The 22,557-nt window shown below is 44.7% G+C and overlaps 1 protein-coding gene across 1 annotated transcript in view; it reads left to right on the forward strand.

Annotated features, from left to right (window-relative positions):
- Positions 1-22,557, forward strand: part of LOC144824267 (contactin-associated protein-like 5) — a 1,441,011-nt gene that overhangs the window by 503,254 nt on the left and 915,200 nt on the right. The window contains exon 8 of the mRNA XM_078683402.1: positions 14,018-14,161. Within this exon, the coding sequence (XP_078539528.1) occupies positions 14,018-14,161 (144 nt within the window). The remainder of the gene's footprint in view (positions 1-14,017; positions 14,162-22,557) is intronic.

Consider the following 22,557-nt stretch of genomic DNA (forward strand, 5'->3'; position numbering starts at 1 on the left):
TGATGCAGTAAAAGAATCTTTGTTGAGACTGAAATGCAATAAGGGCCAATCACGAGGATGGTTCGAGACTGGATGCACCCTAGCACTTTCTAAGCTAAAAGATGCTTTACATGAGGCCTGAGAAATATGGACATTGTGAGGCACGCTAGAATAGACTTTAAGCAAGCCATTTGAAACAGGAAAAGTATTCTGAAGAATATAGCCTGGGACGCCCTACATAAAGCATCTATACAGAAATATGGCTCTGCGTTCTAGAAGGCATTCAAAACGCCTTTCTTGACCAACGAAGCGAGACGGTCAATTGAAATTGCCATTACAGAAGAACACTGGAATAAACATTTCTGTAAACTATATAACGGTGTGATTAATCTTGACACGATGGGTAGTAACGTTGAAGAGGAACACACTTGGGTTCCTTTGTTCCCCCACTTAGATCTGGATGAGGTGAACCGAGCACTCTATGAAAGTCAGGGTGGTAAGGCTCCCGGCCCAGACGAGGTACCTGTAGAGTTATACAAGTCAAATATTTACCCGTGGGGCCAAATAATCATCAAGGTAATTGCTGCTAGCTGCTGCACCCCTTTTTTATCTACTTGGGTGGAATCCGCGGTAGTTCCAATTTTTAAAAAGGGGGACCAGCAGGATCCTGGGCGTTATAGACCTATCTATTTATTGGATGCTATGACAAAAATTGTAGGCCGCATATTATTAGAACGTCTCCAGGACTGGGATGAGGATAATTTGATTCTGTCCAACCTACAATATGGTTTGCGTGCAGGTATGAGGACAGTATAGCAGAGCTTAAATCTCTCAATTCTAGTGGGGAAATACACTCGAGCGAATCAGAAAAAGCTGTTCTTCATGTTTGTGAACTTCACAGCAGCCTTCGACTGTGTGATTCACAGTAAATAACATCTGGTCAACATTCGAAGCAATGGGGGTTGATGTTCAGATTATTTATTTTGTGAAGTGTTTTTATACTGATGCAAAGGCTCATGTAGGTTATGGCTTAAAGGGTGAGTGCTCGGTTCCGTTTCCAATAAGGAAGGGGGGTCAGGCATGGATGTGTCTTGGCCCCTTTTCTTTTTAATCTTTATATTAATGGTCAGGGCGAGGCACCCCTGAAAGGTAACCAGGACTTTCCCCAAGTAGCTGGACATTCCATACCAGCACTTTTATATGCAGATGATGCAGCATTGATGTCCCGTATACAAGTAGGCCTACAGAGGATTTTAGATTCTTTTTCTGGTTTTATGGAAGATCTTGGATTAAGAGTTAATGGCTCGAAGACTTTCATTATGCAGTGTGGTCATGGTATCAAGATGTCTAAGGACATGTCTGTGGCAGGTCAGAAGATCTGGGTCACTTAGAGATTTTCGTATCTCAGAATTTTCTTTGACCTGAATGATACCTGGGCACAGGCAGTCTCAGCAAAAAAAAATAGTACTATTAAGATCAATAAACACCCTGACCAATTTTGCTAAAAATTAAGGAGACCACCAGTAGACCTGATTAAAATTTATAAAGCAAAGTGTGTCTCCACTGCGGTTTATTGGGCAGGGGTCTGGGAATTGCTGATCTGCTCCCAATTCAAAGGGCGGAAAATGCTTTTTTAAGATATATTTAGGCAAAGTGACACAGGTCTGGGAATTGCTGATCTGCTCCCAATTCAAAGGGCGGAAAATGCTTTTTTAAGATATATTTTATGAGTCCCGAATAGCGCATCATCGTTTATCTGTCACGCAGAGCTGGGCATTCCCTTTATTTCTGATCTAATAAAACTGGAGCCAGTTCTCTTATGGCACAGCCTCTGGACTAGAGAAGAAACAAAGTTAAATCGAGATATCCTGTCAGATACCTTGAAACTAGGGGGCCCTAAAGATTCTTTGGGTGAGATACGTTAGGAAATTCTTTCAAGATCTAGGTCACCCAAAATATTTTACTAATCCAAGAATTATTGACATAACGAGGAAGGACCTAAAAAAGGAGGCACTGAGGCTATTGGATAGTATTTGAGAATCCTCTGAGGTTACAAAGCCGACCGGTATATATAATCAGCTGATTTTAACGTCTTTTAATATTCAACCCTATTTTACTTTTGTACCAGGTGTCTTTGATAGATTTTTATTGACTCGATTCAGGCTGGGGGTTTTTCATAGATTTGTTACCGTTCCCAGAATGAACTGTTGGGCACAAGACCTTGATACGTGTACTTGTGACAATCACTCTGCACAGTCCACGACACATGTTGTTCTTTTTTCACCAAATTATATCTTGATGCGAGGAATGTTTGTTTATCACTGATCATGAAACACTTGGGCTCCGGCAATGCCGACCAGCTTTCCTAGCATTAGAATTCTTGGACAATGTGCATAATGTATTTAGGATTATAACTTTTTTTTAAATGAGTATTAAATCAAAGGAAATGTATGACAATTTAATTACTTTTTATCTGTAACGTGAAATATTGCTATTTTCATAATCTTTAATACGTCCCACTTTTCATGTATGACATTTTTTATATGTTTGATATTTTAATTTATGAATTAATTGTTGTCTTATTATTTGTGCTGTTATGATTGTTTTATATGGCAATCGAATAAAGCTTTTCTTGACTTGACTTGACTTATGGAGTATGGAAGACAAACAACTAGGGAAAAAATACTGGAACTCCGGAAACCATTGATTACGTCACAAATGTATTCTTTTGGAGTTAACAATGAACCAAGTTCTTATCCAAACAGGTTAACCACCAAACCTTCAAGTGCACCAACACTGAGCTGCCAAATCAAAACCCCAGCCTGGACAAGAAGTTTACTTTTGAAACTTGGTATTAACACCGCAAACTTTTGGTTTGAACTGATAAGGAAAACCGCAGCCACCAGAGGACCTCAGTACCTCCAGAGGACCCATACTAAGAACTGCATTGTCAAATGAAAAGTTATATATATACTTGCTTTGTTATATTTACTCTGTCTACTGTGGGTGATACCTCACTTATTCGCTGCTGAGTAAAATGGAGTCTATTCAAAAGTTTCCACAGCACTTGGGTAGGGACCTCTCCCAAGTCACCTACAACTATGCCAAGCAGAACACCAGCATCCCACATGCATTACATAGCGCCCTTTTGCACAACACATGGTACCAGCATATGACCAAAGTGGGCTTTCAAACATCATTCAGATTATGGTACATCTGGAACTATCAAACTTATGCCAGCACCCACTAAGGAAGATGACAACCTTGCTGCACCAGGCTCGCAAGACGAGAACTGCAACTATTTTGGATGGGTTCAGTACAAAGACATTCCAGAAGTATTCAGGCTGTTTACTGATGGACAAATGCCAGCAGGAGGGTTGACACCCTTCTTCACCCTGCAGACAAAATCCAATGCCCGCTTGTGACAGATCACCAGGTAGTAAATGCTCAAAATGATGAACAGCACTGAGCTCAGCCTCAATTTGATCAAAGAAGAACTGTGAGCAATCAGCCTCATGGTAATGCAGCATGGATACGTATTGGGATTAATGTCCGCAATCGAGGATCCAGGAATGATATGGATAATGGGACTTTAACACTTGCCATGCAAGCATTGCCCCACTTACAAAAAGTGTTACAACAAAAAAATGATGGACGGAATGCTGTGAATGCAAACATTCTCCCCCAGTCAAAAGATCTGGGTTAAATCCATTGTTCTTTTGCCCACAACGCCACCCCAGTGTGGATCCGGCCATATGCAAATCAGTCTTGACCTGTGCCCCATGGGAACAGCCTAAACGGAACTGCCAGGCCAGGTCCTCCCTGGACTGGAAACAAGCATCCTGGGACAGGTTTCAAGGTATGTCACCCTTCTTCAGCCAGGATAGCTTGAATCCAGTGGCACAGTGAGCAAAGGTCCCAAGTCTGGGCATGCCCAACCCACTTAGGGCGAAAAGTGTTAGAGCAAACAAATGATGGAAGGAACGCTGACAATGCAAACATTCTCCCCCAGTCAAAAGATCTGGGTTAAATCCATCATTCTTTTGCCCACTTCGCCACCCCAGTTTGGACCTAGCCATATGAAAATCAGCCCTCACCCTATGCCCCATGGGAACAGTCCAGACCGAACTGCCATGCCAGGTCCTTCCTCGACGGAAACAAGCATCCTGGGACCGGTTTCAGGGTATGTCACCCTTCTTCAGTCAGGCTAGCTTGAATTGGGTGGCACAGTGAGCAAGGGACCCACATCTGGGCATACCCATCCCACTTAGGGTGTAAAGTGTTCCAGCAAACAAATTATGGACGGAATGCTGACAATGCAAACACTCTCCCCCGTCAAAAGATCTGGGTTAAATCCATCGTTCTTTTGCCCACTTAGCCACCCCAGTTTGGACCCAGCCACATGCAAATCCGTCTTGACCCTGTGCCCCATGGGAACAGTCCAGATCGAACTGCCAGACTAGGTCCTCCCTGGACCGGAAACAAGCATCCTGGGACCGGTTTCAGGCTATGTCACCCTTTTTCAGCCAGGCTAGCTTGAATGCAGTGGCACCATGAGCAAGGGACCCACGCCTTAGCATACCCATCCCACTTAGGGTGAAAAGTTTTACAGTAAACAAATGATGGACGGAATGCTGACAATGCAAACTTTCTCCCCCAGTCCAAAGATCTGGGTTAAATCTATCATTCCCCATGCCTCCCGGGGACCCATACTAGGACTTGCATTGTCAAATGAAAAGTTATATATACTTGCATTGTTATATTCACTCTGTCTACTGTGGGTGATACCTCACTTATTCATTGCTGAGTAAAATGGAGTCTATTCAAAGTTACCACAGCACTTGTTTAGGGACCTCTCCCATGTCACCTACAATTACACTAAGCGGAACACCAGCATCCCACATGCATTACATAGAGCCCTTTTGCACAACACATGGTACCAGCACATGACCACAAATAACCAGGTAGTAAATGCTCAAAATGATGAACAGACCTGCGCTCAGCCTCAATTTGATCAAAGAAGAACTGTGAGCAATCCGCCACATGGTAATGCCGCATGGATACGTATTGGGATTAATGACTGTGATCGTGGATCCAGGAATGATATGGATAATGTAACATTGACACTTGCCATCCAAGCATTGCCCCACCTATAAAAAGACATGCATGAGGAGGGAGGTTCCCCTGAGCAGGAGTGGTTTTGAAATTGGTTCCCCTGGCTCCCCCAGTGGGCCTCTGGATTATGAAAATCGCTGTTGCCAGGTTTCATTGTGCTCCCATTTGTGTGTGGGTGTGTACAATTGGGGAATACCTGTTGTAAAAACACAGTCCTAAAACTTGGAAAAATGCAAGTAACTTGGAAGGTAGTGGTTGTTGAAAATGAGCATAAAGAGCAACAGGTCCCGAATAAAGTAACTGTCAAAAGGTATAAGTTAGATAATCTAGTCAAACATGTATTAGAGGGTAGAATGCTAATGTGGAAAAAGTCGATGCTAAGGTGAAAAACATCACATTTATTTATGAGAATGAACTTGAGTCTTTATTAACCAATTTGCCCGTTGTGAACTCCACATCAACTGTGACTCACAAATACATAGTCAGGCAAGCTCTGAGACCTAGGCCCAAGGTCACTGATTGATAGGTCACAGGTGGAGTGGCACGTAGCCTCCAGGCAAACCAATGAACAGGAAATCTTACATCAATCCCACAAGTAGGCGCAGTGGCACTACAATGGTCAAGGGAGATTGGCCCAAAAAAAGTACACATGGCCAGAGGGGGTACACATGCTTCAAAAAACACCATAAAGTCAGATGCCACATGAGTTAGGAGCATAAAGCCAATCAGGACACAGCACACACAGTGATCATACTCTCCCTGTGCCAGACATCTGGACACGTTACCTACTGGCCACCTTCACCTTGTGTTCATGCCATTTCAAGGCCCATCTCTATTTTCCTTTAGACAATTAATGTATTACTCCAAAGACAGCAACTTACATTCCTCACCGCATATGGATCACCCAAACCCTTTATGACCTACGATAAACTGTATAACAGAGGGCCACAGACCTATTCTAAATTAAGACAGTCCTCAGACTCTGCACCTGTAACTTCAGCGCCAAGACGCCCCAGGGCATTCGTGCGCTCTATAAGTCTTTAAATCAAATCTGTTGTTCTGACTGCAATGTTTAATTAAACAAACTGTTCCTGTTTTGCCATATGCCTCATGTCTCTTGTTTTACAAGGCATTTCATGTTCAAGTAGCAGAGGTTTAATTTGAGAGGCAATGTGTAAAGTATTTGTCCAACACTTCAAACAGTAAACCACCCTGCACATGGACTGTACAGGGCCTACCTAAATTGGCTTATATGTATTAAAAAATAAGCGCTGCAGGTCCACTAGAAGCATTTAGTTCACAGGGCCTGGGCAGATGTAGTGCACTTTACTAGGTACCTATAAGTAAATGAAATATGCCAATTACTGATAAGCACTACCATGTTTTCAGCAGAGAGCACATGCATTTTAGCTCTGCTTAGCAGTGGTAAAGTGCACATAACCCTTAAATCCAACCAAAATGATTTCAGCTAAAAGGGGAATAGTAAGGCGATAGGTTTGGGGGTGGCCCTGCAGAAAGGTCAATTTACAACAACCCTGAAATTTTCAGATACACAGAGTTAACTTTTCCATACTGTGTAGTCTCCCTTTTTATTTTCTGGTTCACATTGGCATTCAGGGCGGCATAATTGGTTCTATATTCAACCGAAATATTTTCGGGTAACCATATATGTATAACCTTACTAAATCCATAGGACATTACCTTAGTCTTCACCAAGCTTTTTTAACCCAGTATCTTTTTTTTATTTCAAATCTGTTAATTGAATATAATGAGAGCTCAAAAAATCAAATGAGTAGGAGAGATACAGCAAAGAAGTTAAAGCTAATGTCCATCACAGGTGGCAATTTATGCATTGCGATTCTGCCTTATATAAACAATACACTGTAACCGAAATCTAAAGGTGGGAAAAGCCTGAAGACAGGAGGAGAGAAATGTGGTGCAGTCCCATCAGGGAATGTAATAGAGTATTTCCTCTGCTGGAGAGGCTCACTGTAAGTGCGCTTAAGCTTAGAGATACACGTGGGTCTGTCACTATTGAAAAGCTTGAGTAATCACTGTTCAGTTAAGTATATCAAATAGGGTATACCTGTGATTATCTCTGAGAATTCTTAATATCCAGTGTGGAGCGAATAAAGGAGTACATCTCAAACTTCCAACACATACAGGGGGAAACAACACCCCATGAAGGAAAAGAAGGGGTAAGGGGGAGGGATTGTATCCCTGGAGTACCCAGAGTGGAAGAGCTGGGGCCTCTTAGAGAGGGAGATAAATGACTCTTCTACTGTTCCGATAAGGCTGGGGATACCGGCTACCGACCTCTGGAATAAGTTTGAAGGGGGTCCTCAAATATTGGTAGGGCTCGTAAATGAGGGGGGACCAGCCGAGAGTGTTCTATCTTAGAGAAATATTGAACTAATGGTTGCCAGGTGCGAGTAAATTTGACAACGGTATGGTTGATGCGTGCGGAAAGTAGATCAAGTACTAAAACATGCCACAGGCAAAGAAACCAAGCCGCTATAGGGGGAGGATTAGGTTTCTTCCAGAATAAGGGTATGGACTGTTGCGCTGCTCCCAACATTTGTAATATCAAGCGCCAGTCAGAATGTGTCATGGCAATCAGAATTAAGGGTCTAATGCCTAGCAAAGTTACAATTGGAGCGGAAGGAATAGGGAATCCCACTGTGTCCTTAATGCGACTAAGAATCTCTTTCCAGAATATCGTTAGACTACGGCTAGACCACCAAATATGGATAAAATTCCCCCTAGCACCCTGTCATCTCCAACAGGTCGGGGGAAATTGTGGTACCATCTGTTGTATAAGAACTGAAGTAAAGTACCTTTGCGTCATAAGCTTGTATGCAGATTCCCTCTTGGAGGTGCTGTGATATATTTTCGGGATGTCTCCTCATGACTGCTCCCAGCTTGCTGGAGAGACTTCCTCGGCCTGGTCCGTCCTCCATTGTATTTGATATGTATGTGGTGAAGGCCGCTCTGAATGTTGTAGTACTGAGTAAGTGCGAGAAATTAAACTCCTTGAGCCCTCAAATTTACGGACCAGGGACTCAAAGGCAGTAAGTTGTCTGGTTGCTCCTTGTGTATAAGCTGGAGAGAGTAGCCGATGACAAATTTGATAATATTGCAATTGAGACCCCTCCGTTAGGTGAATAGCTTTTTTGCACTGCTCAAAGGTGAAAAATGTATTGCCCTGAAATAAGTCTGGAATTGTGCCACACTTACGATCGGTCCATGCACTAAAGGATCACGTTTGAAGCGCTGAGGGATAGAGAAGATTACGAACTATGGGCGTATGGGAGAATGGAATGAGGTTAGTCCCCGAGACACCGCCACTTTATCCCAAATTTCTAGAACCTTTTTTGTGGATGTTTCTATATATGTGCTGCGGGGGCGAGTCCCCCGGGGGAGCAAAGCTAAGTCCCGTAGAGATCTGCATGATACCGCCCGGTCCAAGTGAAACAAATGTTTTTCACTTTCTTCGACTACCCATTTCGAGAGATAGCAAAGGTGATAGTCCCAGTAGTATTCCAGGAGAATAAGGCACACTAGCCCACCTCGATCCCGAAGCAACATCAATATTTTATTGGAAAAGCGTGGACAGGACTTTACCCAAATGAACTTGGTAAAGTCTCGTTGGAGAGACAGGATGTCATTTTGCTGGTATTGAAGTGGGAAAGGATTGAAATAAATATATTATCTTCGGGAGGAGCGACATTTTGAAAGCTTTGATACGTACTAACCATGCAAGAGGTAGGCTCCACCATCGGCTCAACTCTTCCCGGGTGGCTCCTCTATAACGAGGTCAATTAGCTGAAGTCCAAGATGTAAGCGAGCGGGGCAAATCTAATCCCAAGTATCGTATCGACTTGTCCGACCACTGTAAAGGGATTAGAGTTTGCAAGTCCTGTAACTCAGAGACCAGAAGAGTTAGATTGAGGGCATAAGATTTAGCTAAATTGATCCGGAACCCGGAAGCTCTCTCAAAAGACCATAAGAGCATAGCAAGCACTTGGAGAATAGGGGACGGGTGGATAGTGATAAGAGAAGGTCATCCACAAAATGGGAGATTTTATGGTCGTAGTCTCCCATAGGAATGCCCGAAATAGCAGGCTCACGCCGGATCGCATTTGCCAGAGGCTCCACCACTAGTGCACATAAAAGAGGGGACAGCTGGCATCCCTGCCTACTGCTGCGGTAGATCGGGAAAGGGGCAGAGAATTTTCCATTAATGCGAATGCATGTAGTAGGCTGCGTGTAGGAAGCCATCAGTCTGGATGTCATGATAGGCCCTATCCCCACTTTGCGGAGGACCTCCCTGAAAAAGCGCCAATCCACCCAATCAAAGGCCTTCTCATCGTCCAAAGACACCAAGCAAGCCGGTATGTTTCTTAACTGGGTCTTTTTCAATAAGGTGAGCTATCCGATGAATATTATCAGCCCCATGTTGGTTATGAATGGATCCCACTTGATCTGGATCTATTAGACCCCGGAGCTGTGGCTCTAAGCGGTTCGCTAGGATCTTGGTAAAAAACTTTACATCTGTATGTGAAAGGGGAATAGGTTGATAGGAGGTAGGCAAAGAGGGGACTTTTCCCGGCTATAGGATGAGCACTATTTCCGCTTCAGACATAGTTGGAGTAAGACCTGTGGTATCTGTAAAGCTGTTGAAAAGCTGGAGCAGGTGGTCCTAAAGCTGCGGATAAAAAGCACAATAAAAGGCCACCGGAAGTCCATCAGGGCCGGGTGTCTTACCCATTGAAAGCTGCTTGAGGCCTTTCGCTATTTCTTCGTGTGAGATGGGTTCTTCGATCACTTTCATATGGTGGGGAATGATAGGTTCCCAAGGGAAAGAAAGTCTCTGATGGCCTCAGAGGAGATGGGGTCATTCGCGTAAAGGTCACTATAAAAATTTGAGAGGGTTGAGCCCTTTTTGGGTTCCGATATGGCCCATGTGTCATCTGGGTGTCTAAGTCTGGGGATATGTGCTCTCGTGGTTTGGGCTCAGAGACGTCACACCAGGCACGCCCCAACCTTATCTCCCCCTGCAAAGAATTTTTGTTTAAGGGCTAGTAAAAGCCGTTCTGCCTTATAAGTGCAGTGTAAGCGTAATTGGTCCAGTAGCTTGGCCAATCGCTGTTTAATTATGGAGAGATGGAGGTTGATTGTCTTAACGTTCTAAAGTTTTGATATCAGCTGAGAGGAGGACTCTAACAGGCGAGCTTCACAAGTCCTTGCAATTGCAATAGATGATATAACCCCCCCAGACAGTTGTCTTAAAGACAACCCACCTGTCAGCCTCCATAGTGTCAGTGACATTATTTGTGATAACAAAGGCCTCTATCTCTTTTCGAATATCTGCCATATCAATGTGAACACACAGGACTTGGGGAGGGAGCCTTTATCTGTGCTGAGCGCTAGTGCGGGGGATTGGAAGGCTGTAAAGGTACCACGATATGGGCATATTCAGAGAGAGAAATGTTCGATATCTCATCAACACCAAGTGAGCACAGTAGTGGAAGAGAAAGGAAATATTAATCAATGTGTGAGTATGAGCGATATGCATGGGAAAAAAATGAGAAACCTTTAGAGTCAGGGTGCAAGTATCTCCAGGCATCAACTAATCCTAAGTCATTGGTAATGTTTTTAAGAGCTGCAGACATGGCGCCAGTGCTTTGATGGGCCTGTGCACTACGTTCCCATTCCGGGTCCCACACCAGGTTAAAATCCCCCCCGAGGATAGTCGCCGTTGTGACCGGTTTTACGTGTCACTTAGATGTAAGCGTAGAATTGCATCTTGATTTTGATTAGGAGCGTAGATATTTACATGAGTCAGGGGTCATGTATCCCAATGCATTTGTATTTTTAAAAACCTCCTGTCCTTATCTTATGTTTAAATTTCTTTTATTGTATTTAAAAATCAAGTACAACAAGCCAGTACGTGCCTTTCATTCATCGGATTGCAATCCAGCTATTGAACTGTATATCCTGCATAAAGAGGTAACACATGAGAAAGATAGGAAAGAAAACTGTCCTCCTCTCTCTCCCCGCTTTCCCCCTTTTCGGCCATTGGAATTTAGATATGATAGGTGGCAGGCGCGTGTCGGGAATGTAATAGTTGCGTGGGTTTTAGGTGTTGGCGTCAGACGGTGGCCGTGGCGGGTCGGTGAGTCATAGGAGTATTTAGTCCTGTCCTTATCTTTCGCAGCCTTAGGGGACATCCCCACTACTTTGATTTTCGAGGTCTTCCTGTTTGAGTTGTAGACTAATGTTTTGGTCCCCAAGTCCCCACTAGATCAGCTACCAGTGATCAGTGCTGGCGCATGGGGAATCACACTGTCCCTGGAGGTGTTAACTGTGCCACAGTGCCCAGAGATTCCCCCACTCCTCAAGATGATCACAAGGGGATACAGTTATCTCGCAAAGTCGAAGCGTCTTCCTGCAGCTTTCTGAGTACCTCTATGACTGTAGAGACATATGTGGGGCTTACCGTTTGTCTTCAGAGCCCCCTTCGCCTCTCCCCCAGTCACCACTGACCTGGTTCTGCTGAAGGATAGGCATGCAAAGAGGCATCCGGCCATCAGTTACAGCAGCCACAGATCCGCTCCAATGCACAATGCTGAGCATGCGTGTCAGTGTGATGAAGAGTCCCTCACAGGAACCAAGACCACGAGGGAGTCCGATCACCGATCGCCTCCTATACCCATGACACAGGATCTCACCATGGTAAGCATGGTGTTAAGGCTTTGCAGACAGGAAGCAAAGAGCATCAGTGAGGCTCGCTGCCGTCTCCCCTCATGGTGAGCCCCATGTCATCGGGCATCAGTGGAGTTGCTTCAGGGTCTTCAGGGTAGGCCCCGGTCTCCCACTCACCAAACGGGGCCCACAACGTCAGCCTGTTCGTGGTGTCAAGCCCCTGCGGATAGGGTATAGAGATGGCCTCTAGCTCAATCCACCACCTAAAGGACCGCCACTCCAGGAGAGCAAATACGGTGTTCTGTCCAAGGATGCAGCAGGCTCGTCAATCCAAATCCACACCAAGGGGAAATCCGCAGGTCGTAGTCCGCAGTGCCTCCCCTCTGCTCGGCAATAGTAGGCCCAGGCGAGAGCTCAGGTCCACTGCACCAGGGATCCAGAATCCGGCCCGCCCCTCCGCGGGCACAAATCCACCAATGTAAGGGGAGGCCTTGCTGGGGTCTCCGGGTCCACAGGCTCCGCTTCCGTTTTCGGGGTGGTCAAAGGCCTCCACCTTTACTATCCCAACTCCAGGGACACTCTGATCTAGTCGTCTCACCCCCAGTGCAGCGTCGGCAGGTCGCAGGGTGCCCCAACAGGCTGCTCGTCTACCAAGATGGTGGCGGTTCTCGCAGCAACTGTCCCAGATCGCAGGTCCCCCATTAGCAGTGGGATCACCTCTCCACACTCAAGGGCACCTCCGGTCACTCCCCTGCTGGAACCACGTTGGCCAGGGCTAGTAGCTTTAGGAGGATGCGATTGAGCGGAGACTCAGCAGGACACGACTCACTCCATTCATGTCTTGGCCACGCCCCGTAATGTATTTTTTAAATATTTTGCCACATTGAAAACTTAAATATGGGTTTGAAGTCCAACTGGAGTAACTTTTAAAAGGATCAGATCATTGGTGCAAACATAGTGGGTTATTCTGGTGTTTCCAAGTGTAGCAACAAACCTGACTGTGTAAACCTTTAATATATTATGAAAGTAACTGGGGTGCATGAATGCTTCCCGGGTTTGTTCCATCTCTTGGTTGTACTTCAGGAAGTAATCGATAACTTGATACTTACTCATGAATGTGATGAAGCTCTATTGAAAGAGGTGTAGGGTATGTCCATGCCCCTAGCACACAGTTTAGCCCAGAGTTGTGTTTGATCAACTCTGTCAAACTGAGAACTGTCATCTTTGCAGCATAGATGCACATTGGGGCTTCATTTTATTACAGCCCCCTTGGCCATCATGTCTATGCCCAATGTTGAATATATAACTGAGTTTAACCTTATCTAAAATTGTTGTTTTAGGAAAGAGAGCTTTTTTCATTTGTTTTATAATATATGAAATATTCAAGAGGTTAAAGTACATTTTCCAGTGATTTGGGGGCAAATTAAAAAAACCTTCACGCAGCGCAGCAAGCCACCTAGGTGCGCTGCATGAAAGTGAGAGGGCAGAAATGCACTGTATTTAACATTATAGGGTGCATTACTGCTCTCTGTCTGTGTTGGTGCACAATGTGCTGTCTAGGGCCAATGAAGTCACCCTTGCACATTGGTGCAGGGGTTCCTTCATTGGAGACTGGATTGTTTTTGTGCAGAAAAGGGCACCTTCCTTCACAAAAACAATCCTCTGAGGCATTTTCCTCTTTCTAAGTGTGCTGCAGAATGAACTTTCACTTAGATGAAAGAACAATGATAAATAAAGATATTTCTCCTTGTTGCACCTCTGGTGGGGAGGCGTATCATTCTGCTACATTCCCAGGTCTACCAATCTTGGTAAATCGGGAAATTCATCAGAATACATGAGTGTATGAATGGGAACACCCAAGCTCCACCCATGTATGGACCTCACCATGCAGTGTAATGTGAGGCAGCAATTTGCGCTACCTTGCATCGCATTAAATTTACCAAGAAACACAGGATGGCCTTGCGGCGCTTGATAAATCTCCTTGTATGTTTTATGCCACCCTGTGTTCCCCTGCATGGGACATTGTGACACAAAACTTATAATAAATATTCCCCTCGGTCTATTGATCCTTTCATATGGGAATTTTGTAAGCAGAGTTTCTTCACAGTCGTGTTTTTGTATGTACTTATATTTAAAATAATAAACCTGGTAATAATGTACTCCAGAGGTTATAATTGAATTTTTATTTGAGCATTGACCTTTTTCTGTCTCAAAGCTCAGTTTTGGAGGTATTCCACTCCAAGGAAAACCAGGAACCGTACAGAAGAACAATTTTCATGGCTGCATGGAAAACCTTTATTATAATGGAATCAATATAATTGATCTGGCAAAGAGACGTAAGCTGCAGATCTACACAGAGGTAAGAACACAACCAGTCTGCTTTTATTGGTCCTGCTTTCATCACAAACATGCAAAGCTAATTCTTTACTTACTGTAGGGTGTTGAGTTACTGATTGAGGGGGTGAAACCCTACTCAAGCACCAACTGCAGTTCTGGGCAGTGTGAAACATGGGAACACCCCTAATTAACCTGTGATCAACCCTCTGGTAGCTTGGCACAAAGCAGTCATCCCCAGTCTAGAGGCGATATGTAAATTATTTATACAGCACTTCGAAAAGTAATAAAGCGAAAACACAAGACAAGAAAAATCTTACACCAATTTAAAAACATAGATTCAAATGTAATACATTATTTGACACCAGAGCAACACAATCCAATAAGTAGAACTGGAGATGAGTAATTTTAAAGATTTAAGGTAAGTATAGCTCTTAAAAGCACAAAGCACCACTCGATGTTACCACCCCGATGGGGTGAGGGCTGGATACAGGGACCTGGTTGGTCCCGCTGAAAGTGTTAACTACTAAAGCCCAGTGCAAAGAGTTCAGTTTGCAGTAGAGTGGGCCACAAGGAGCAGGGAAAGCGTCACAGAGGGTTGCTGCTGTGGTGCGAAGAGCAGGCTGAGCATCAAAGACAATCATCAACGTAGCGTGATCATCCTGTCGAGTGTCACAGACAGTTACTGCTGGAGATTCGCATTGGTAGCCACCACACGCTATTGATGCTGTTACACAAATTGCTAATATCGCGTTGCCCGTAGCCTCTGGCTCTGTAGTGTGAAGAGTCGGGTGCCCCATTGCTTCTTGGTTGTTGTCAGGCGGCATGGGTGGCAAGATTTTGTTGTGAATATGCCTCTTTGTGGTTGTGAAGAGCCCAAATCTTAAGGATGTCTTCTATTCTTGCAGAGGGAGTTCAACTGATGCCACTTTAAGGGTCCAGTACCTGGGAGCACCTTATGAGGATCAGAAAATAATTCCAGCAGAGGTCAGCAGGGCTCAGGCAGGTCCAGTTCCAGCTCCATGCAGCAGATCAGCTGGGCAGATGCTAGAGGCCTCTGGAGCTTGTTTTGTACCTGTAGCTTAGAACAGGAGGTCAGTCAGATGACCATTGGAGTCACTTGAGCCTGGGAAGAAGGATGCCAGTCTGTACTTCCTTATAAGAAAGAGATGCAGCAGGCAGCATTTAGAATGGCAGCAGAGCAGCAGGGCAGCAGAGTGGCACCCCTTGCAGCAGCAAAGCTGCACAGCAGTCCTTCTTCACTAGCACCCACAGGTCTGGCGATGGATTGAAGAGTTGGGTCTGAGGGTCCAATATTTATACCTGATACCAGCTTTGAAGTAGTAGAAGGTTCTGAAGTTTCCACCCCCAGAAGTGTTTGAACTTTCCTTTGTCCCTGCTCTGCCATCAACTTGTCTGGGGACACAAAAGGCTAGTGCCCAACCCTTTGTGAGTGCTCTCAGGCAGAGACTTTGGGAAGTGCAAGTGCGGTAGATGACAGCTGCGCACCTTATGAAGTCAGAGATAGCCGATCCTGCTAACATATATTTCCCCTTTGTTTTACTGTCTGGGAGTAATACGCAAAGACTAACTGCCAGCTACACTTAGTCACATGATCAAGTGTTGGACCTGTCCCTTTCTGCAGGGTACAAAACGTTTGCCTTCCTCCTCCCCTTTTTGCTGAATTCGTTTTTGTTGGCTTTACTACTCTGGCCACTTTACCACTGCTAACCAGTGCTAAAGTGCATATGCTCACTACTCAGTTTCAGTTTCAAAGACTTTATTCGATTAAAAAGAATCAATCATAAAAGCGAACAATACATATGCTACATGATATACGATCTAATATAGTTACCCATAAAAGGAAATTTAGTGCAACTCAATACAATAAGATAAAATGATTAAAAGATCATACTTTTCCTTGCGGCCACAGATTTCAATATAAACGTAGCTGTATGAAAACAGATATCAAAATCATCAAGGGAAAACAACATCTTCATTGCCGAATTTACTGTTGTAATTGCCCGTTTAATGAGTAATGGTTTTAAATAGGCAACGCGTAGATGTTTGTAGAGGTCACACAAAAATAAAAAAGGTACAGTACTTTGTTTGGTGACCCCATCACATGGGCATGGAATAGAGGGGTCATTTTTCATGACTGGGAATGCAACCAAATGGTGGACAATTCCGAGTCTCAATCTAATATGGAAAAAACGATGGGATGGTCTAGTGACAGCCTCTAAATATTCAGAAAAACCGGATGAGTCCCTATTGGAGAAATAATACTGAGGGATGGATAACTGCATAGTAAAGTCTCTACGCACTTGAGCTTTCTTATGTAAATAAGAACGCTTAAGTTCTTTCTTGGAGAAATCAGAAAGGCTCTCCTGATCATCTAAGAGATTAAGGTTGAAAGAATCCCTGGCTGTTTTCACAACATAGTTAATCCAGGGGATCAGTGAGCTTTTATCTAGGCGGAGACAATCAGTAATAAAGCTCCTGGTAAAACTGGTTTCTTTTTTATGCCAGATTGCTCTCGACACCAACAAAGGTCTTAGACAAATTAAATCTGACAAAAACTCCAGGCCCAGTTCCTGGTGTACTATCAGATTAGAAGCAGATGTAGGCAGACAAAGCAATCTTTTTAAGAAACAGTTTTCTTCTATTTGCAGATCCCCATGGCGACAGTGCCCCCAGACACCAGATCCGTAGAGCGCAATTGCAACGCATCTACATCGGTATATATGTACCATGTCATACATACGGCGGTCACCAAGTTTATTAGCACATTTAAAAACTCCATGGGCACTCTTGGACATCTTAGCATGTACATTGGATATTTCCTGTGACCACATACCATTGCTACTAAAAGTAATGCCCAGATAATAAAACTTATTTACAGTTTCTATTTTTTGCCCCTCTATATAAAATGATTTCAGATTCCTAGTTTTCTTTCCACAAGGCATGATGAACGTTTTAGTATAATTAATTTTCAGTTTTTTATCCTTGATAAAACCTGCAAACTTGTCCATCAGTTTCTGAAGGCCACAAGGGGTTCTCGATAGGAGCACTGAATCGTCGGCGTAAAGCAGGATGGGAACAGTCTGTCCGTCCACCAACGGTGCATCAGAGTTAACCTGCTTGAGCTCGGAGTCTATGGCATTAATAAAAAGGGAAAAAAGAAGGGGCACAAGGACACAACCTTGCCTAATGCCTAGCCTCACACTGATACAATCAGTACATTCCCCTTCTTGGCCATATCTGATGCGGGCTGATAGTTTGGAATAAAGTCTGGCCAGGAAATAAACTATCTCTGTTGGGGCCCCTTGTTCTAATAGGGTTGCCCATAGCAGCGCGTGATCGACAAGGTCGAACGCGCTGCTCAAGTCAGCGAAACAGAGAAAAAGTGAGCCCTGCTTGGCACGGATATACTTCCCAATTAAGAGATCTAGATTTATACATTGTTCTACGGTTCCAAGGCCCTTTCGGAATCCAAATTGGGACCGCGCGAGAATACCACAACTCTCGGCCCACTCTTCTAACCTGGCCAGCAGCACCCGGCTCATAGTTTTGAGCGAAGAATCTAAAAGGGAGATAGGGCGGTAGTTTTTGGCATCCGACCTATCCCCCTTTTTCATAAATCGGGATAATTACTGATTCACCCCAACTAGGCGGAGTGCTTTCCATAACAGACGCATTAAAGACCCTGGTCAAGACGGGGCCCCACAATGATGTATCTGCCTTAAAAAGGTCGATGGGGACCCCATCAGGGCCAGGGGCCTTAGCTCCTTTGCTGGATCTAATAGCAAGGTCTAACTCCGATACTGTAATACATAGAGGGACTATTGGCCATGGGTCTGCCTCCGTCATGTGTAAAGCCACCCCTCTCTGTGGATCAAAGATACTAGAAAAGTGAGTAACCCAACAGTCCTCGCTAACATGAGCAGTGAGGACCGGGGTTTCATCACTTTTGAGGAAAGGACAGTTAACCGTTTCCCAGAAAATTTTGTCCGATGATTCCACAGCCTTAGTCAGATTGTCCCATGCCTCTTCCCGCAATTCCATTTTTCGACGTTTTAAGTGCCCCTTGTAAGTAGCCCTAAGGGTTATAATACTCAGCCTATCTCTGGGTCTACAGGATAGGGCCTTCTTAAGCATCTGTAGTGACTTGGTACACTGAGAATCGAACCAACCCATCATTGGTTTATGATTAGTATGTTTAGTAATCGTCAGGGCATTTACAACTATCTTATTAATCCTATGAAAACTAGTTAAAATACCACAGGAGTCTGTATCATCATCCAGACAAATATGCAAGTCGGGTAAGCATGCTGCAACAATTTTAGTCAACAGTTTTTCCGAATTGTCACCCTTCCATTTTATCCTATGACCATTTGGTCTACCGGGGGCAATGTTAGCGACGACAGGTTGAACTACTAGTGTTCTATTACCCCATACATGCAATGTTACAGTGACACAATTATGGTCGCTAATCGCTAGGTCCAATACGACCGGTGCATCATAGAACATACGAGTGTCATCTGATACCAGAAGATGGTCAATGACTGTGGCCGCATTCCTCCCAGTGAAGGTGGGGACGGGATTACCGTCACCAGCGCCTAAACGTTGCAACAGGACCAGGTCAAATTTGGCGAGGGCGGTATTCAGAGACTCTCCATAGGGGCTATGCTTAAAATGAAAATACCTATCTCCTCTATCATCAGATACCCCACACACCTTGGTCAATGATAAGGGACATAAAGGGATATTAAAATCCCCACCCCACAGAAATACAAAATTAACATGACTAGCCCGAACAATCCCCTCCAGGGTCTTAACGACCTCACACGCCGCAGACATTCGCATAGAGTCAGGCAAGTTGGTATAAAAATTGATCAGTAAGACATTACGATCATTCTTGTGTCTCAACCACAACAATTGGGCATAACATCCAATCATAACATATCTTATAACTTGCACAGGGAGGTTAACAGAGAGCAAAATAAGGAAACCCCCTTTGGCTCTGCCCATGTTCGAGCCTTGTGCTGGGAGATTATAAGCGACATAACCATCGTAGGTGATGTCGTCTACACTCCATGTTTCCTGCAAGCATAGGATGTCATGAGATTCCAAAGTTTCTTTCCAGCCCAGGATACCTGATTTGTTGTTCCAGCCAGCAATATTCCAACTTGCTAGCTTATACCCTTGTCTGTCATTGTGTGATCCTACCATAGGTAAGGTGTCCCTATCCTGAGATGGAGCATCTACTGCCTCTGTATTTGCCCGGTTGGGGGATGGATAACAACATCCTTGCTGGTGGGGTGGAACTGTATTGATTATATTACCCTGTTCTACATACTCGCACAGTACTAGATCTTCCCCGCCACTACATTCATGGTCCTGACTCATGTTAGGTACTATACAATCTGGCAATTTTAGGGTATCCCAGTATCTTTCTTCTACTCCCCCTATTACCTTGGGGTTTCTGTCTCCCTGATTGGGAGGGTTCCGAGGGATAACATTTAGAGCTTGAGGGGTATGATCTAGGTTCTCCCCGGATTTCTCTCCAAATTTCTCCTCTCGTTTCTCCCTCGTGATGGTCAATCTACCATCTCTAGACAGCTGTATCTATTCATCAATGGGATGTTACCCCATCCATCCAAGAGAGGAATCTCTCTGGGCCTATTTCTGGGAAAATTACCTCCCCCCTCCTCCCAAGCTGGACCCCGAGGGCGGGGGCCCATTGTATGCCAAGTTCCCTCTCAAGGCGGTCTATTACAGTTTCTAGAGGGATAGAAAAAGGAAAGATGTTGCGTACCTATGCCATTATTTATATCAGATTGGCCCCATGACCAAATGTAATCAACTGCTCGGGGGTCTTCAAAATTGACGATGACACAGTCTCCTTGTATTGATTTCCTTCCGTGCCCCACCCAAGTGGCCCTACGGACCATGAGAATCTTACTCGACCAGATAGAAGGTAGTGGTTGATTCGAGTTTAACCAGTGTTGGACTTTATTATTTAAAGACCAACTAGATTCTGTGGCTGGGTCGGCCAGTTCTGGTACTCTGGTCATCACAACCACATAGGGGCTAGCCTCGGGGGGCAAATTAACGGGATATCTATTGTTAGATGGTCCCCTATCCCAGTTCCTGTTGGCATTTAAGTCAGAAAGCTTAAGAGTCTTATTACTTTGTGCCTGATTTATCTGTGGTGTTGGGTTAGGGGAACTTTCTACAGTCTTGTTGTTTTGTGCCTGAATAGTCTGTGGGGTTGTATTAGTAAGTTTTTCCACAGTATGCCTTTCTTTTGCTAACAATGGTGTCAATTTAACGACTGGCCCTGGGGCTGCTAATTTTTTAACTGGTTGTACAGATGGTTTAATACAGGTCTGCTTGTTCTGCTTTTGGAGCCCATGATTAGGGTTTTTTTCTATGAAAGCTGTCAATTCTGTTGACTCTTTTTCAATTAATGATAATCTCGCTTCTACTGGGATAAAACATGATTCAAAAAGATCCCGCATAATTTTTAATAGTTGACCATCTACCTCATTTACCACTTTACCCTCTAGAGAGTTAACCAATATATCCTGCAAAGTGGGGCCGGGGGTCTCTTCTAAGACTAGATTTTGGGGCATCGTGCACCTATTTATTTATTTGAGAATTTTATAAAGCGCGCAGCGGCCCCAACGGGGTGTCCCGACCTATCTCCCTCCCCTCTCCGTTCAGTATGATCTTGCATCTCTGCTATCATTTGTGGTGTCTCTCTAATTTGTTGGACTTTGAGTTTGTTTGTTTTTCCCTTTTTTTCCGCACTGCACCCTCCCTCCTACCCCTCAGCTGTCTTGCTTCCTCTGGTGTAAAGTCGGGTTTTTTCCCCAAATCCGTACTTAACTGGGAGTCGGATAATAAATGCGAGGCCGATAAATCGACTGTATTTGGGAGGGTATGGATATCAGCACGGACTTCCATCAAACCATGATCCCTTGGGCGCTCGGATGTTTTAGCGGTTGCCAGAAGTCCCAGGGAAGATCTTTTAGCATTGGCCAGGGCTAAGTCCTGTGACACTCTTCGCTCCATAATAGAAATACCTTGGTCTATAAAACTATTTTCCCTGATGATAAAGCTGTCCAGGGGGCCTATCAGCTGGGTCTCTCTTGCAGCTGTCTTACTTCGGCTTCCCCGTGTTGACATGGTATAGGCTTTTGCAATTGGGTACAAATCACTAACTTAAACTGAGTTAGCAAATAATAAATATAAAATACATACAGGTTTACATCAAGACCAATATAGGGGCCGTTAGAGGGGTGGCCCGGTCTGGTCTCACACGGTCTATAACGGGCAAAAACGGGCACGGCCTTGGCCCGGGCTTTGCCCCGGTCTTCGTCCCGCGCGCGTCCCGCGTTCGCGGGGGTGGGAGGAAACAAGTAGGAAGAGGAAGAGGCGGGGCGGGGAAGAGGATCAAGCTGCGGCGAGTGCCTGGCCACTCGGAATGCTGGGCCTCGCAGTCCTTGCCCGACCTCGCTGACCAACAGTACCCGCGATGTCCTTGAACTTCCTCAGCCTCGGGAAAGCACTGAGCAGTATGCTCCTTCAGGCGGCAAGCAGGGCTCCAGGGAGAGCAGGGCAAAAGAGTCCACAAGTGTCTACGACTCAAAACATGGTAACAGTGGCCTAATAACAATTGCCATATTTAATGTACTTATAGGACCCTAGTACAGTACAGTGCACTACATGTGCCCAGGGTCTGTAGATTATAAATGCTGCTAGTGGCATACATCACTGATTGTGCCACCAGCTTTAGTAGTCCTTTAAGCATGCCAGGCCCAAAACCTTCCTTTTGAATACATAAAAGTCACCCCGCAGGTAGGTTCTAGGCATCCCCATGGGCAGGGTACGGTGTATTTAAAAAGTTTGACATGTACTTTTATGTTTGACCTGTCCGGGTCGTGAAAAGCTCTTAAATTCGTTTTTCACTACTGCAAGGCCTATATTGCCCATGGACTAACTTTGAAATTACCTTACACCATCTTGTAAGTGTAATTTCCAATTGGGACAAGGTAGAAATTTAGAGTTTTGTGTCTCTGGACTTAAAATTTAAAATCACAACTAATGATGAAGTCAGATTTTAGATTATAGTCTGAAAACGCTACTTTTAGAGATTTGTCATTTTCTTACATTAACCATTCTCTGCCTCTGCCTGTCCATGAATACACATCTGGGTGGGTGACAGCAAGGCTTTACACATTCCCTCTCGACAGTCACACACAAAGGGAGCTGAGGTGTGACATTCGCACCCTGATGGCCCATCACCAGGCTGATGGGTGGTCCTATGGTAGGTGGGAGGGAGGAGTTGAAACTTGTACCAGAATAGAGCTGTGACTCTCCCCACACAAATGGCTAAATATCCCCCATAGTGAA

This window comes from Lissotriton helveticus, chromosome 3_1, assembly GCF_964261635.1.
Source record: "Lissotriton helveticus chromosome 3_1, aLisHel1.1, whole genome shotgun sequence".
In the NCBI taxonomy this organism is placed as follows: Eukaryota; Metazoa; Chordata; class Amphibia; order Caudata; family Salamandridae; genus Lissotriton; species Lissotriton helveticus.